General features: G+C 39.6%; 1 protein-coding gene across 3 annotated transcripts in view; it reads right to left on the bottom strand.

Moving 5' to 3' along the window:
• The window catches only part of ITSN2 (intersectin 2), a 62,792-nt gene that overhangs the window by 43,953 nt on the left and 3,341 nt on the right, over nucleotides 1-15,498 (bottom strand). For all 3 annotated transcript variants that reach the window (XM_026044937.1, XM_026044934.1, XM_026044936.1), the window contains exons 2-4: nucleotides 3,290-3,382; nucleotides 1,619-1,682; nucleotides 53-216 (exon numbers count right to left, since the gene is read on the bottom strand). In XM_026044937.1, coding sequence (XP_025900722.1) covers nucleotides 53-216; nucleotides 1,619-1,682; nucleotides 3,290-3,382 — 321 coding nt within the window. The remainder of the gene's footprint in view (nucleotides 1-52; nucleotides 217-1,618; nucleotides 1,683-3,289; nucleotides 3,383-15,498) is intronic.

Below are 15,498 nucleotides of genomic sequence, written 5' to 3'. Positions count from 1 at the left end.
AATCTGGGGATTTTCATCCATGAACACTAAATATTTTTATGTTCATATGTACCAAAGCGAGCAGACATCAATGGTGAAAATACTGGAGCTTGTTTCATGACAGGAGGGAGAACCATAGGCAAGTGTTGTCCTTGTAATTTCAGCTTGATGAGCTTCATGGCTATAGAAAACTCCTGTTGATCCATTTTTCCATCCTTGTTCAGGTCTGATAGCGCCCTTAAAGAGAAAGGAACAGAAGCCCACATGCAAGAAATTTGAATTCAACTTTTTCATTTGATAGGAAGCTTTTCTATCATTTTTAGGTTTTTTTTTTTTTTAATAAAATCAAACAAATATTGCAACTATTTGATTCCGAAACATGGTCATACAGAAAACTTCTAAAGACACRCTATACCACTATGAAAAATTACAGAAATTAGGCTTTTAAATTCGAAATATTCACCCTCTACCTTTGGCATTTTTCTAAATAAACTTCCAAGTAACATCGGTAATACATGAAACAGTGCATACACCAGCAAATTGACAAAACAGCTGATAAATGAGACACAAAATCTGAAATCTTATCAATAMTTAAACAGACCTTGTGTAAAAATATCAATAAAATCACAAGAAAATGATAAGAATCCTAATAGTTAGCTGTATTTTCCCCTTTACTGCTTCCTTCTCTTAGTGTTCATTAAAATATAAGCTAAGAAACTATACAGACATTTCATTACCATTCTTTCTAGCCATTTTATCAAAACATGTATTTTCTTAAATATTCCTTCACAAGTAAATTCCTCTTACTCCTTAATTATTAAGTTTCTATTAATGTGTGCACACCCTGATAATAATGAAGTACCCTGAAATGAACACAATGTTCTGGTGAAGACTGAGGAGTTATGAAAGAAGAAAATTTCTGTTTCACATGTTGCTATCTRTCTATCTATCTCTATATATACRTTGCAAAGAAGAGCATTTTTTTTTCCAGTTCCTGTACTATGGTATCGGGCTGAAATACAGCAGTCTACTGCAACTGACCCTCTGCTAACATACTGTAGAGGTTTCCAATTGCTCCTGTTTTGTCTTTTTTAAAAAAAAAACCTTTTTGGTACATTTTCCACTCCCCTTTTAGCAGCATATAATTCTTTGGAAACTTTAATCTTACTACAGCTTTTTAGTATTATTAGTTTTTCAAATAACATTCAATTTGGTACCTCCAGAAATTAACTAACCCATCATTTACCTCTTTTCCATGTTATTATTTAAAATACTGGGGCAAGGTTTAACAACCACCTCTGTGGCACTTTAACAGGCACTTCCCTCTAAGAAAGCCCTAGAGTTTGTTATTATCTTTTGCAAAAAGCATTTACTATAGTTTTAAAGACAGTGTTCAAAACGATATGATTTGAATTAACTCTGTACCAATACAGACTTCAAAGTAGTATCTTTCTAAATTCTTATTGTAAGTRTGGGTTCAATTCTTCCTCTCTACTCAGTAAATTTGGTAAAATTAAAATTCAGATTCAGGCAACATTCCTATTTTGCTGAAAGTATCTTTTACATAACACTACATACTGAAGATATTATTTAAATGCTACMCATCTCCTATCTTAAAAAATGCAAAAGAATGACTTACCATATTTCAGCTAGGACTGAAGCTGGTAGACCTGACTGTAAGAAAAAGGTACGTGCTTGATCACCTGTGATAAACAAGAAAAAAAAAAGAATCAAGAAAGACTCTTAAATTAAAACCATGGGTATTTACAAATGTCAGAATTTTCAGTTCTGTCAAAAATATCTCAGTACTCTTGGGGAACTCAACTTCAGAAGGGGAGCAGCAGGTTCAGCTTTCTGGAGTTGAGCACCACAGAACTCTGTGGTGACAGCAGCTGTCAGATGTTGATGTAATCTGTAATCTTAATGCCTTGCTCTGAGAAGTTGTGTCAACAAGTTTTAAGTCAGAAATCTACAGCTGCCAAGATTCTTTATAGATGTAAAATTCAAAAAAAAAAAAAAAAAAAAGACATACAATGTAAATGATTGAAAATTTAATTCTGATCTAACTCCTTTTCCAGGAAAGGAGGTGCATGCTCTTTCTTTCTCTCATACAATCTGACTTGACCCAGTACTGCCACTTTAGAAAACTTTGGAAAAAATAACATGTCCCMAAATAACATTCAGATCCTAAGAAAYATTCAATAGTTCAACATTTCAAAGAAGGTTGGGAGCTTTGAGCAAATTCATATCAGGTTCATCATCAATCATTAGTGATTGTTACTGATTGTTGAAGAGAGAGATAATAAAACATGGATGATGCTATTTGTGCTTGCCCAGGAGTGAATTATATATGTTTAAAACAAAGATTTCAGATTATTCTTCCTGCATCTTTTTCCTCTTATACAGAGGCTTTCATTTTAACTGCTTTTGAAATAAACAAACAAAAAAAAAAGGCCTGAGGAAAGAGTGGGAARGCTCTGTGGTCCAAAAAGGGCAGAAAACAGAAACACAGGAGTCAGCAGTAGGACAGAAGGGTGGGGAAATGAGGAAAATCACAGAATCCAAGGGCTCAGGACTAGTCTTTAGAGCCTATTCACTTGCAAGGAACATGAATATCCATTAAGTCACCCTTGCACATTGACTTTGAGATTTTTCTTGATTCTTCCTTTTTAAAGCTGCCTGTTTTAAAGAGCACACCAGCACAACCCAGCTGTTTTAGAGAAGAAAAACCTGAATGCAACTGCAATGGATGGCGGGCAATTGCAACAGCCTACCATCAGCCTACGTGGAATTTGTGGATGGCACAAGGGTTAATACTTTTCAGTGGCCACTAGGCGTGCAAGCTGTCGAGGTCTCTTCCCAGGCAACAAAGCTCTCTGTCGAGSTCTCTTCCCAGGCAACAAAGCTCTCTAAGGCCACAGTGCTCCCTAGGACTGTTCAGACAAGAGAGTCACTTCTTGTGTCTCTGCCCTCTCTTGCTACAATAGCTGCTCTAAGTGCTCCTTGGCAGCCTCTCATCGGAGCACAGATTCAGCCTGATACTCCTCGGGTTCTGAAACCAGCCAGTGACAGCACTAAACTGATGGCTGCAGAGGTGCCAGGGTTAATAAAAAAGAACTTCTGGGCTAGATTTTGGTCTAAAGCTTGAAGAAGTTTAACAGTAGGAACCTGCGGTTTTATGCCCTGAGTGATGTGACCATGGTGGTCCTCTAACAAAGGGCTAGAAAAGGATATCGCTTCCAAAGTGTTTTTACAAAGCTACTTTGTGTGTACATGTGAGTCCATGTAAAACGCAGAGTCCCAGACCAACCTGTAATGTAGCCTCCTGTKGGTTTCAGGCTGTCGAACTGCTTGTCGTGCTTTGCCCGCTCTTCTGAGGTGATGGCCCATATGTTTGGGCCTCCTGAAAAAAAAGGAGAGAGATTGAAGACATTTAAAAACAAAGTAGTGAAACCGCAGCTCGGTTTCTGAGAGGCAGGACCAGCTTTGGGCACACCCAGCGCCTACCAGTTTGACAAGGATGTGACAAAGCCCAGCCCAGCTTCCGCGACGCGCAAGCGGTAGCTGAGCCCATTCTCCAGCCCTGTGGCTCTATCCTGGGCTTTCAAACGAGCTTTTCCAAGCTGGTTTCCTGCTGCTTCCAGGCAGGAAGCGCAGAGCTCCCACTGCTTGGGTGAACAACCGTGCTGCGATGGCCCTGGAAGGCCCTTGGAGGGACAGCGAGGGCACYGTGGATGCCGAACACTGGCCCCCTCTCCAAAATTAACATACGATTTACTAGCAAAAATTCAACACAGTAACATTTTGCCTTTTTTTAAATTGGATGCGATTTTCACTAACTTTATGTATAATATTATAGCCTCAAAGTAACAAAGCTAAACTGCAAGGAATAAATACATTTACAGAGCAGTGTTGATAACACGAAAAAGAACCAGAAATGACTTTCAGATATATCCAAGCCTACTGCCAAGGCATCTGGGCAGGTGCCCTTTGCAGGAGGGCAATTTTGTATTCTCTTAAGTGAATCCATTTGCTTTTCAAGAAGGCATTTTAGTTGGAAAGTTTTTGAGAAGATCTAAGTTTCAATCAAAGAACTAGCCAAAGTTCTGAACGAAAAACCACAGAGCAACTCTGAAAAGCTATTTAATAAGATAAAAACTGTAAAAATACATTATTTTCAGCATTAATACTTCCAAAGAACTGTTAAGCTGTTCTCAAATATTCCTATTGGTTGCTGAAAGCATAAAAGAAACAAATAGTGATTCTGATATTAAAACAGAACATTTGGAAAGAACATTACAAGAAAGTGCTGCAGCTTSCCACAGAAACCGAATTCCAGAGTGAACTAATGACATCTTCTTTAAGAGTTGTTTTCATCCCTTTTTTTCACAGTAATTCCCTTCCCACAAGGTTAACAAATGGTAAGCAAACATACAGCCCAGGACATACATATTAACACTGCGAATCACCTCTCTATTTATGCACATAAGCAAACACATTTTCCCAAAAGACCTAACGCTGCCTCTTAACAAGAGCCTGTTAAGGCTGTCACCCTCCTTACATATTCACACGAGGAATTCCTTATTAATATGTAAAAGCGTTCGGTTTAGAACAAGAAAGGAACCAAAAAAGAAACCACAGCAAGAGAAAGCCATGAATATGAATGACAGAAGAGACGGGAGCACATTAGGATGTCATTTTTAAGCAGKTGACTTCAAAGTTTCACTTCCATCTTCTGCTCTAAGTAAAGGCTACCTAGGGCACTGGATGATGCTGCCTTTAGGAGGAAGGAGGAAGAGGATGGGATAGAAAACATGGCATCATGTCCATGGCTTCTGGCTGCTCTTCTGTCCACTGTCTCACCATCACTGCAGTCAAAGACACTTTGTTCCCAGAACAGACCTGCCCGCTGGAACAGACCCTTGAGGAATTTTTCAGGATTTTTCCAAGAAGAGAAGGGGTTTGGGAGAAGAAAAAGGAAAGAGAGGGAAAGAATCATGCGTCAGTATGTTGGACTGAGGACCTCCACCTGCTGGTGCCTCTATGAAGCAGCCTGAGCCCTGACAAGATGCTCACCAAGAAGGTGGTAGAGGACCTCCATGTCCTGCCCCAAGCAGCCATCTTTTTTTTTCCTTTGGGAGTTCAGCCTCAATTTAAGAGTCTTTTTGCACTTTGGAAGATAGGGGCTTACTTCTTTCTTCTGATTAAAGGAGTCTAAATATACATTTAAGATATAAATAAAATGCAAAGGAAGTAGGAACATGGCAATCAAATTTGAAGCTCTCCTCATTTCATATTCTAGCACAAACTCAGCCAAACATCCCTTGGAATAAAGTCTGTTAAAGGAGTTTTTTCTGCAGTTCTTCATAGTATTGATTTAAATGCATCTAAACTTGGTATTTTAAAGAGACACCAAATCTTCACGCCTGTAGCTGTAGGACACAACATTAACTTAGCACCTTCAAGGTCGCATTCGAGAAGTGTTTCGACATCTGTGTCCTCCTCTCCACTCCTATTTACGGTCTCCTGCAGTGAGACGGTGCAAAGACTCTCCAATGAGCTGCTGTCAGGTCTACACTTGAACTCTGCCATACGTATTATCACAAGTAGCAAACACAGGTGCTTCAGGAAACTCTGAACACACGCTGAAAAGATGAACCTGCAAATAATTTCTTTGCAAAGGTAAGGGAAAAAAAATCCCTTTTTCCAAGACAGGGACCAAAATTGTTTTTTTCTGATGACCGAGTAATTCCATAGAGATATGTTCTCATCTACCAGGGCTTTTGTAGACCTAGAAGAAAATGATGTAATGTAACAGACCTTAAAATACCAAAGCAAACAACTCCCATGTCACTCAGTTGTTCCATTCGAAAGTAAAAATACAAAAATATGTATACTTTATGAATACACACAAAAAGAAACCACTCATTTCAGACAATTTTGGCAACATCAACCTACAAGCATCCAATAGTAATTCAAAATTTAAGATGCTTAAGAGAAGTTATCACAGCAGTGGTTTTCTTAACTCAGAAGGTCGAAGAGAAAACATTTACCAAATTCTAACTGGAAATGAGGAAAGCACTGGAAAAAAAAGAACAGTCCTCATAAAGGACCGTTTACAAAAACAAAGTCCCCACAAAGCTGTAATTCCTTACAAGTGGCTAAACCTGAAAAGTAAAGTTTTCTTCATCAAGAAGAAGGGATCTAGACAGCAGCATGACTGAGAGAGCACACAACAATCCAGATCCAGCAATGTGCTTTTTGGTACTTGTCTACAACTCAATGCAGAAAGCCCCATAAAACCAAGTTCTAATCTAAAGCAATTTAAAAAAATCCACGGAATACACTGTTAACAGGGGTCAATATTCACTAGTCAATTAAAAAACCTGTTAAAAATCAAACCTTATGGTAGGGATCCACTATATGCATGCTCATGTCTCCCCAAACATACTTTGTGAAGGATTCACTGCTTTCTCTCTTCCAACTTGTATTGCAACACACAACAGATCCCTACTCTGAATTTCCCAACCTGTGCCTGTCACATCTTGTGCTTTTTCTGTGCACTGTTGAGATGAGTTTGGCTCATTGGGTAACTGAAGACAGCAATAAGATCGCCCTCCTTAGTTTTCACTTCCTAATGAACTAAACCACCTCTCGGCTGCTTCTTGTACATCGTGAACTCGAGCCCTCCTGATCATCTCAACARCCTCTGCTCCCTTTGCTCCAGCACCAGCCTCATACTGGGGAGTGCAGAACGGGACAGGGAACGGACGAGGGCACGGAATGCACCCTGAGCAAGTTTGCAGATGACACCAAGCTGGGTGGAGTGGCCGACACTCCGGAGGGCTGTGCTGCCATCCAGAGGGACCTGGACAGGCTGGAGAGTTGGGCAGAGAGGAACCTCATGAGGTTCAACAAGGACAAGTGCAGGGTCCTGCACCTGGGGAGGAATAACCCCAGGCATCAGTACAGATTAGGGGTGGACCTGCTGGAAAGCACCTCCACGGAGAGGGACCTGGGAGTCCTGGTTGACACYAAGTTAACCATGAGTGAGCAGTGTGCCCTCGTGGCCAAGAAGGCCAATGGCATCCTGGCCTGCATCAGAAGGAGTGTTGCCAGCAGGTCAAGGGAGGTGATTCTGCCCCTCTCCTCAGCTCTGGTGAGGCCGCACACCTGGAGTACTGTGTTCAGTTCTGGGCACCCCAGTATAGGAAGGACGTGGAGCTTCTGGAGAGGGTCCAGAGAARGGCAACCAGGATGATTAAGGGAATGGAACATCTCTCGTATGAAGAGAGGCTGAGTGAGCTGGGCCTTTTTTCTCTGGAGAAGAGACRGCTCAGAGGGGATATGATTAATATGTATAAGTTCAGGAAGGGAGAATGCAGGGAGGAAGGGGACAGGCTGTTCTCACTGGTGGCCAGCGATAGGACRAGGGGTAATGGCCACAAACTGAAGCATAAGAAGTTCCGTCTCCAGGTGAGGAGSAACTTCTTTACTGTTAGGGTAACAGAGCAGTGGAACAGGCTGCCCAGGGAGGTTGTGGAGTCTCCTACTCTGGAGGTCTTCAAAACCCGCCTGGATGCCACCCTGYGCCACATGCTGTAGGTGTGCCTGCTTGAGCAGGAAGGTTGGACTAGATGATCTGTAGAGGTCCCTTCCAACCTTAAATATTCTGAAATATTCTGAAATATTCTGAAACTGCAGATATGGTCTGTAAGCACCAAACAGAAGGGAAGAATCATTTCTAGACTGGCAAGCATTGAATTCCAACATGGGAAATTTGGACTCAAGGTCTAGAAATGTCTCTGCTTATTGCTTCCTACAATACCAGGCCAGAAAGCCTGGGAGAAACCACCACTACCRGAGTAAGCTTCCCTACTTGCCCCAAAATCCCAAGCCATATGTGCAGTCTACATGCATAAAAAGAACAGACAGGATAACAGTCACACATACAAACAACCCAATACTCATTTAAAATACTTCCAATACTCACTTCAAGTAACTTCAAGACCTCTTAAAGATGACATTATACATACTGACTTGCCTTTTTATTATATGGATTATTGTCAAATTCAACATATGTGCATACAACTACATAGTGTTAGAAACAAGCAGCTATGCTGGGGCTCAGGCAACATTTTCTGCTCCTATAAACTCATCTAAACCGAAGGAAGAACATCTGAAGGTTTAGCTATGGAAGGATCATGGGCTTTGGCATGACAGCTCTTCAAATGCCATTACAACCCCACATCAGACTGATAATCCTCTGAAAATAGTCAAGAACTTGCTTTGATAGGCCACCAGCATGAAGCAGGAAGAAAACCTGCATTCCTAGAAGAGAAGAGAAAGATTTTGAAAATGCTGTTTTAAAACCTTTGCTGCTGGTTGGCTTTTCCCCTAGGCGAGAGAGAAGAGAACCAGAAACCAGTATCATTAGTGGAAACAGTGAGAGGACCCTTTTCAATTGTGGAAAGTTGCAAGGCCTTTCTCACATTCTCCAAAGCTCTGGGTGTTTCTCCTGATAGGTTTTGCTTGTTTGTTATGCTGCAATCAAAAACATGCTCCTACAAGCTACAAAGTTAATTAATTCCGCAGAGATAATAAACGTAAATTGGAAGAGCGTTCCTTGCACACACAGGTTGCAAGGATTTGTAATCACATGCCACTCTTTTAACCATCAAAAAATAACATTAAAGCTTCATAATGACCCTAAATAAATATTTATCCCCGTGTTAAAGACAAAGAAGCTTCAATACAGGCGTGCAGGAGCTTGCTGGAAGCTGCACAACAAGGGTTTCTTTGTAATTCTACCACCAATTGCATCACTGTCCCACACTGGCAGATTCAAGAGCACCTTTTGGTGCGAGATAATCCTGCAAAATCACTTATTTCAAATGGGATTTAATTATGGCCATTAAGGCACTAATTCCACACAMCTGAAAGGCAGACTCATACTTCTAATTTCTCCTCCCTGTTGGGTAAATTTTAAGTTTTAATACGTACAGAATAATTGTCAGAATTCTGAATATTCCAGATTCCTCTTTCATCTTTCTGCTATTTCAGGCATTTATTTTCTCCCTGTGCTGCTTCCTTCTATTGAATGTAAGAGAAAACCCAGCATTTTCTTCCAATTTAGGAGCGTAAACATGTTATGAACTGCTGCTTCTGTGGCAGGAATTCTGTCTTTTCTTTGAGCATCTCTCCCAAAATGCTGCCTACTCTTCCTTCATGGATGCACCTACATAGTTAAAAAGGAAACACCTGTAAGTAAAGCTATRTTCAAGAGAGGAAAAGGACTCCCACGTTTCCTTTATAATTTGGCTTTTAACTAAAATAATAAGAATTGTGCCCACTAAAGCCAAGAATACATTGGGTTTTTTTACATTTTGGAAAGTCTCCGACTGTGCTATTGAGAAGGAATTGCTACAGATACACGGGCTGTCACACAGTGCCAGGAAAGTGCAGGGCCACACAGATCTGGCCAAGAAATTCTTGCTTAATTCAAGGACATGCTTGTGGAGCGCAAGCAAGGGAGCAACAGACACTGTAACAACAGTGCAATTGATAATCTCTTCGTTATGTATAGGATTTCTWGCTATTTGGGTGCGTTAGAAATCTGTAGGGGCAACAATTCCCTAAAATCAAATTCTGGGACTTTATAAACTAATYGTGTGCAAACAACACAGCAGCATTATTCTGTATAATGCAATAAGTTCTTTGATGATACAGTAATTGGATTCCAACTCCAATGCATCAAATCCATCTGTAAAATAAGAACATTAGAAGTTCTCTGTTGTGCAACAGTCTCCATGTACAAATAATGAAATAATATAATTCTTACTTTTAAGCTGAGAATAATCCCTAATACAATTTAAAGATACATAATATTCCAATTATGCTAAAAGCCAAGATAAAAACACTTGTTTTCTTAAAGCTTTTTTCACAGTGTCACTTGAGGATTTCAAAGCAYTTAAAATATCAATAGCAATGGGATAATATTTCTAAACTGCCTAAAAATCATAAAATCTTTTGATTCATTGTGGCTATCCATTTCCAAAAATCAAATTACTGCCAAGCTCAACTGAAATATAAGGCAACAGAACAAGCAAACATTTAAAAAACAAAACAGAACATGCATAGTGAACAATAGCAATTTTGCCTTCAAATAGGTAACTGAAGAACTTTTAAGATTTTTTAAGATTACATGTGTAAAAGTGTTGTAAAAATGAGTAAAAGTGACTGATCTGACTTACACATTAGCACGTTACCTTTTGCACTAGTTTCTGTAGTGTTTGTGACAGCTCATTCAATATCATTTTATATATATATATATATATTTTTTTATATATATATATATATATATATATATATATATATATAAAAACATATAAAGATGTCTTTAGGAAACTCCACCTGGAAAGGTTGCACCAACGAAAGCCTTTTTGTTGAGAGGTATGAAAATTATTAACGTATAAATTATCAAGACATAAAAATTATCAAGAAATTATTAGACAATTGTTATTGATGTAAAATGAGCAGCTTTTGCCAAACTCTGCCATATTCAGCTGCAAAACCTGTTTCAGTTTTTCTTAACTGCTGGTTCTCCTTTCTTCTCAATATGAGGGCACCAGGACGATAGGCTTATCCTCCAGTTTAGGGCAAGTCAGAAGCTCTGCTGAGTGAATCCTGCCACCTCATACAGAATCAAAGCATTTGAGGACAGCTGAGGAGAAAGTCTGCCTGAGTTCAGACTAAAGTCTTTCCAACTCTGAGGAAAAAAAGAAAAAAAATAAAAGAAAAAGACGGTTTCTTTGCTGCTGTTGCTGCTCTTCAGAAATTGCAATGAGCTGACAACTTAATAAATTACAAAAAGATAATTTGTTTAATTATTGTCTAGCAACTCTCTGTGGAATGTAGCAAAACCAATAAGATTCAGGTCAGGTTCCAGCTGCAAGTAAATATGTTGGACTAGAAGAAACGCAGGCAGGAAAACATCAGAGAAGAGGACGTAAAACAAGCCCTGAAATTCAGTGAAGTACTTGAAAAGATCCTCTGACACTAACATACACTGACTTAAAATCAGAGCAGAACTATGCTCAAAGAATATGGCATCCTTTTGAGTAACCTTTTATAATTCTTGTTTGCTACTGGAATAAAAATGACATGTTCAGGTTCCCATAACAGCAGCCTTGATGAGGAAATCCGGGACCAAGAGGAAGCTTGAGGGGATATATTTAAAAAGGAGCCATTATGATACAGACTTGGAAGTGGAAAAGAGAAGAACGACTGCATAGAAAAAATATACAGGAAGGGTGGGAGAAAGCGACAAAGGGGAGGCATTTCCTGGTCCCTGGAATAAATAAACAAGGAGATAAAGTAGGAAAAAAAACACAGTAGCAACCAAGCCAGTTCAGATCTAGTATTCATCTGGCTAAGTACTCTGTTTCCAACCTGTGARCATCTACCACAAGATTTAGGAAACACAGAATCCTTAAGGTTGGAAGGGACCTCCAGAGATCATCCAGTCTAACCCCCCTGCACACGCAGGGTCACCTACAGCACATGGCACAGGGCCGTGTCCACAACCTCCCCGGGCAGCCTGTTCCAGGGCTCTGGCACCCTCACTGTCAACAAGTGTTTCCTTAAGTTTCTGTGGAACTTTTGGGGCTTCAGTTTGTGGCTGTTTCTTCTAGTCCTATCAGTGGCCACCACTGAAAAGAGGCGGCCCCATCCTCCTCACTGCCTCCCTTGAGGTATTTAAGGACACTGATCAGATCCCCCCTCAGCCTTCTCTTCCTCAGGCTGAACAGGCCCAACTCGCTCAGCCTTTCCTCACAGGACAGATGTTCCAGGCCAAATGAGGCAAGGGGTGTGGTGATTCCTCCCCAAAATGTTTTCTCAGTCTCCTGAAACAAAAGTTGTAGCCCGTTAACGGAAGGAAAATCCACCTATAACTATCTACAGAATCCAGGGGTCTACTGTAGCCATCGTGCCAGCTGTTTCTTTAATCATTCCTTGAGTGAAAGATGTTCCATATTCCTGATCATTCCTGTTACCCTCCTCTTTATGATGCTAGGTCTAACAGCAGGCATATAGGGAAAAGCTGCAAGAAACCCCAAGGGTACAAAAATAGGAATAGGAATAAACCAGGTTGCCTAAACAGGTCTCCATATAAAGTGGAATTACTCCACAGTGGCTCAGAGTGGCTATTCAGAGACTAGAAAAAAAATAGTTCTTCCACAGGTATTCCCTATTAACTTCCAGAAATTGGCCATTTGGGAATTGTTTTGAGCCAAAATGGGACACCTTGTCAACTTCATTTACTAACCACAGAATAGATCTTTCCTCTCTAAACTCCCATTCCACATCCCTGCAACTTTTGATCCCATCTTGAGATAAGTAATCCCAAAACCTGAAACTCAAAGAGCTCTACCTTCCTCTTCTGCTATGAAAAACACAGTGAATATTCTTTTCTTATTAGCCTTTTCTATATCACTATAGTTTCACAGGCTTCTATCATATCCTCGCTGTAGTTCCCTGAACAACTCTAATCCATTCACACCTCTTAGGCCAGAGTCATTCTTTCTTCTTGGCCATCTTCATCATCCTCCATGACCCATTTCCAATTCCAGGCTTTTCAGAGCAGAAACATGGATCCTGTCAATAGCAGGTAACCTTCAGAATGATAAACTTAGGAGGTGTTATTTTTSCAAGCCAAGTTAAAAAGGAATGTTTACCAATTTCTTAATCCAGCCTGAATATGAGAATGTGGTGGCATTCCCATATACATCATCCACATTAGAAATAAATAGTTCACACATAACTCACACCTGTGGGATTTTTCTTACCCTGACAAGCTTGAGGATATCTTGTGAAATACAATGTTATGAAAGGAACTTCATTCACGAAGCAACTATTCAATTCTAAGAAAAACAACAGATCTCTTAAAGGATTGATCTTRTGTATTGAAGAGCACAAACCTGTAAGATTTCTAATTAAAGGAGCTCAGCATAGTATAAATGCATTGGACAGACTATGGGCCAAGTCTRAAAAATGGGTTTATTCTTGCCATAACAATTGGAGGGCTAAACCTGAACTCATTCTGCCAATACCAATTAACATCATCTGTGCACCACCCAAAGTGGACAGGCCACAAYGGTGATAGAAGACGTGGGACTTAGTAGAGGTTACTACGTGACATAGTGCCAAGCAGCCCCAAATTACAACTCTAAGAAGTGGTTATCAGATGAGTACAATTCCCAAACTTCCTGAGCTAATCCCTTCTYGGAGAAAATTAATTTTTTAACAGTCCAAGCCCTTTAAAGCTCTGTCCTGTAACTGCCCCCTCAGCTGAGCCTTTGGGCTCTTGATCYATTTTGGAAAGTACACGGAGATCTTTGCAACATGTTCTTCTTATGGTTTATGTGTTTTGAAGAACAGTAAAAATCACTATGAAGTCTCATTGACACCCCAAAATAAAGCAGCTTTACATTACACAGTATTGCTATTCTAGATCAAAATTGTCTTGGCTCTTTACAAGATGTAATCTTGCCTTATATAAACTACCACATAATATTAACAAAGCAAAATCCTAGCAAGACAAAATAGTTACAGGCTTAAAGTAAGTTAACAGATGGAGGATAAACACTAATCTCTACTAGGTTGTTATCTAATTTTTCTTTTCTACTTCCAYTGGGTTGGAAGGAATTTCCCAGGTCAGTATGTCCACTCTGGCACTGTGTCAAGACGTGATAAGGCTCTAACTCCTTCCCAAACTGCAAGCTCCTCCTGGAGACAAATCAGATTTTTTGCTTCCACTAAGTCACAGAATGTCACTGCTGACAGCACCACTCTCGCTTGCAACTTAACTACATTAACGGACAATTAATTCCTATTTAACCTTGTGTTAACATTGCCTTTAAATAAAAGCTATTCTCCTTTCTTAATGTTTAACTTCTTAATAGAAAAAACAAAGTAAACTTATTTATCACAAAGCAAATAAAATAATTTTTTAAAAGGGACAAACCTCCTGTCAACCATTTTTTAGTAGGTTAACAAAGCCAATCTCTTTAGTCCTTCTTTGTGTTTGTTTCTCTTGGATAACACTGAGGTCTACCCTTGTGCCCATTCTGTTTTTTGGCTTTCCCCTCCTAAGGACATGACCCAAACTCTACCCAGTACCTCAGAAGATGTCTCAGCAGGGCCTTATACAATAGCATATATAATTCCCTACTTCACCCAGTCCATCTTAGGATTCATTTCCTTTTCCTCAAATCACATAATTACTATGTGATCATCAGATGCATCTGCTTATAGCCAACTGTTGAGCTCCTACCCAGCAAAAAATTCTTGGTAGCCCATAAAGACATGACTAGGAAGCTAGCTGAGGACAGCGTAATAGAAATGGGACAATATTTAATCAGACAGTGATATCCAGTTCACCCAGTATAATTCTGGCTGGACAGTGACTCCTAAGTTCGTGTCATCAATTTAATGAATATCCACTTSCTTTTTTACTAATGATGCTGGTATTTATCTCCCTTTTAATAATTTCTTAACCCATGTTATTTTAAATAATTTCTTAATCTTCTTTTCTTATCATTCCTCTATTGCCATTTTCTCCAGGTAATTAGAAATGTTTCGCACTACACTATTGTAAATCATATGCTCTACTAAAATCCAAACACAGAATTTTTCACGCTACACATCTACAAAATCCAGTAGTGAAGAATGGTGCAATTGTCCTTAAAACTTGGCTGCATTTATTTAATATTTCCCTCCACCTCTAATTACATTTTCCTTCCAAAATTTGATGATSATTTGCATGTCAATCATATTATCCTCACGATTAAACACTAATAACACACTGTGTATTCTGCAGTCCCATAAAGACTATTCTTGACTTGTTAGGTTTAAGGAATACATGTTAATATGGCACATACCACTGAAGAGCTGTATTTTTTCAGTCTGATAAAGGAAGCCTTATATCCCTCCAACTTGCTTTATCTCAATTGATATCAACTGTCCTCACTGAAAACTAAGAGTAAGATTACTTTATAAATCTAAGTAAAACCACTGAATTTTCTTCGCCATATTTGTTTCCTCTCTTCCTTCAGTGTCCAGTTTACTTGTAAGCTCTACTTGATCTTAGCCTCCTTATCTATACTGGCTGACATTTAAGTCTGGAGTTCCCTTATCTATGATGCACACCAGGTAAAGAGTCATGTTGCATTTATACAGTTTCCAGCTGAACTGAGAGGGCCGGGTTCTTCCTAAATCAAAATGTTTTCAACAACAGATCTTGAGGCAGCTTTAAAAAAAAAAACAAAAGAGAAAATGCAGCTTAACTTAAAATCAGTGGACCCTTTGCCCTTGCCTTCAGTGGAACCATGGCCTCATTCAATCAGCTTGTRTCTAGCCTAGGCACCCAGACACCTCGATGCAGGACCAAGAACCACAACTCTTCACAGCAGCATAAAATCCCCTTTGGCTCACAGAGGTTGAGAAGCACGTCAAATA

The sequence above is a fragment of the Nothoprocta perdicaria genome, unplaced genomic scaffold, assembly GCF_003342845.1.
Source record: "Nothoprocta perdicaria isolate Ctin4 unplaced genomic scaffold, notPer1 scaffold_39, whole genome shotgun sequence".
In the NCBI taxonomy this organism is placed as follows: Eukaryota; Metazoa; Chordata; class Aves; order Tinamiformes; family Tinamidae; genus Nothoprocta; species Nothoprocta perdicaria.
The sequence above is the reverse complement of the archived record's forward strand: the minus strand, read 5'-3'. Positions and strand labels throughout refer to the sequence as shown.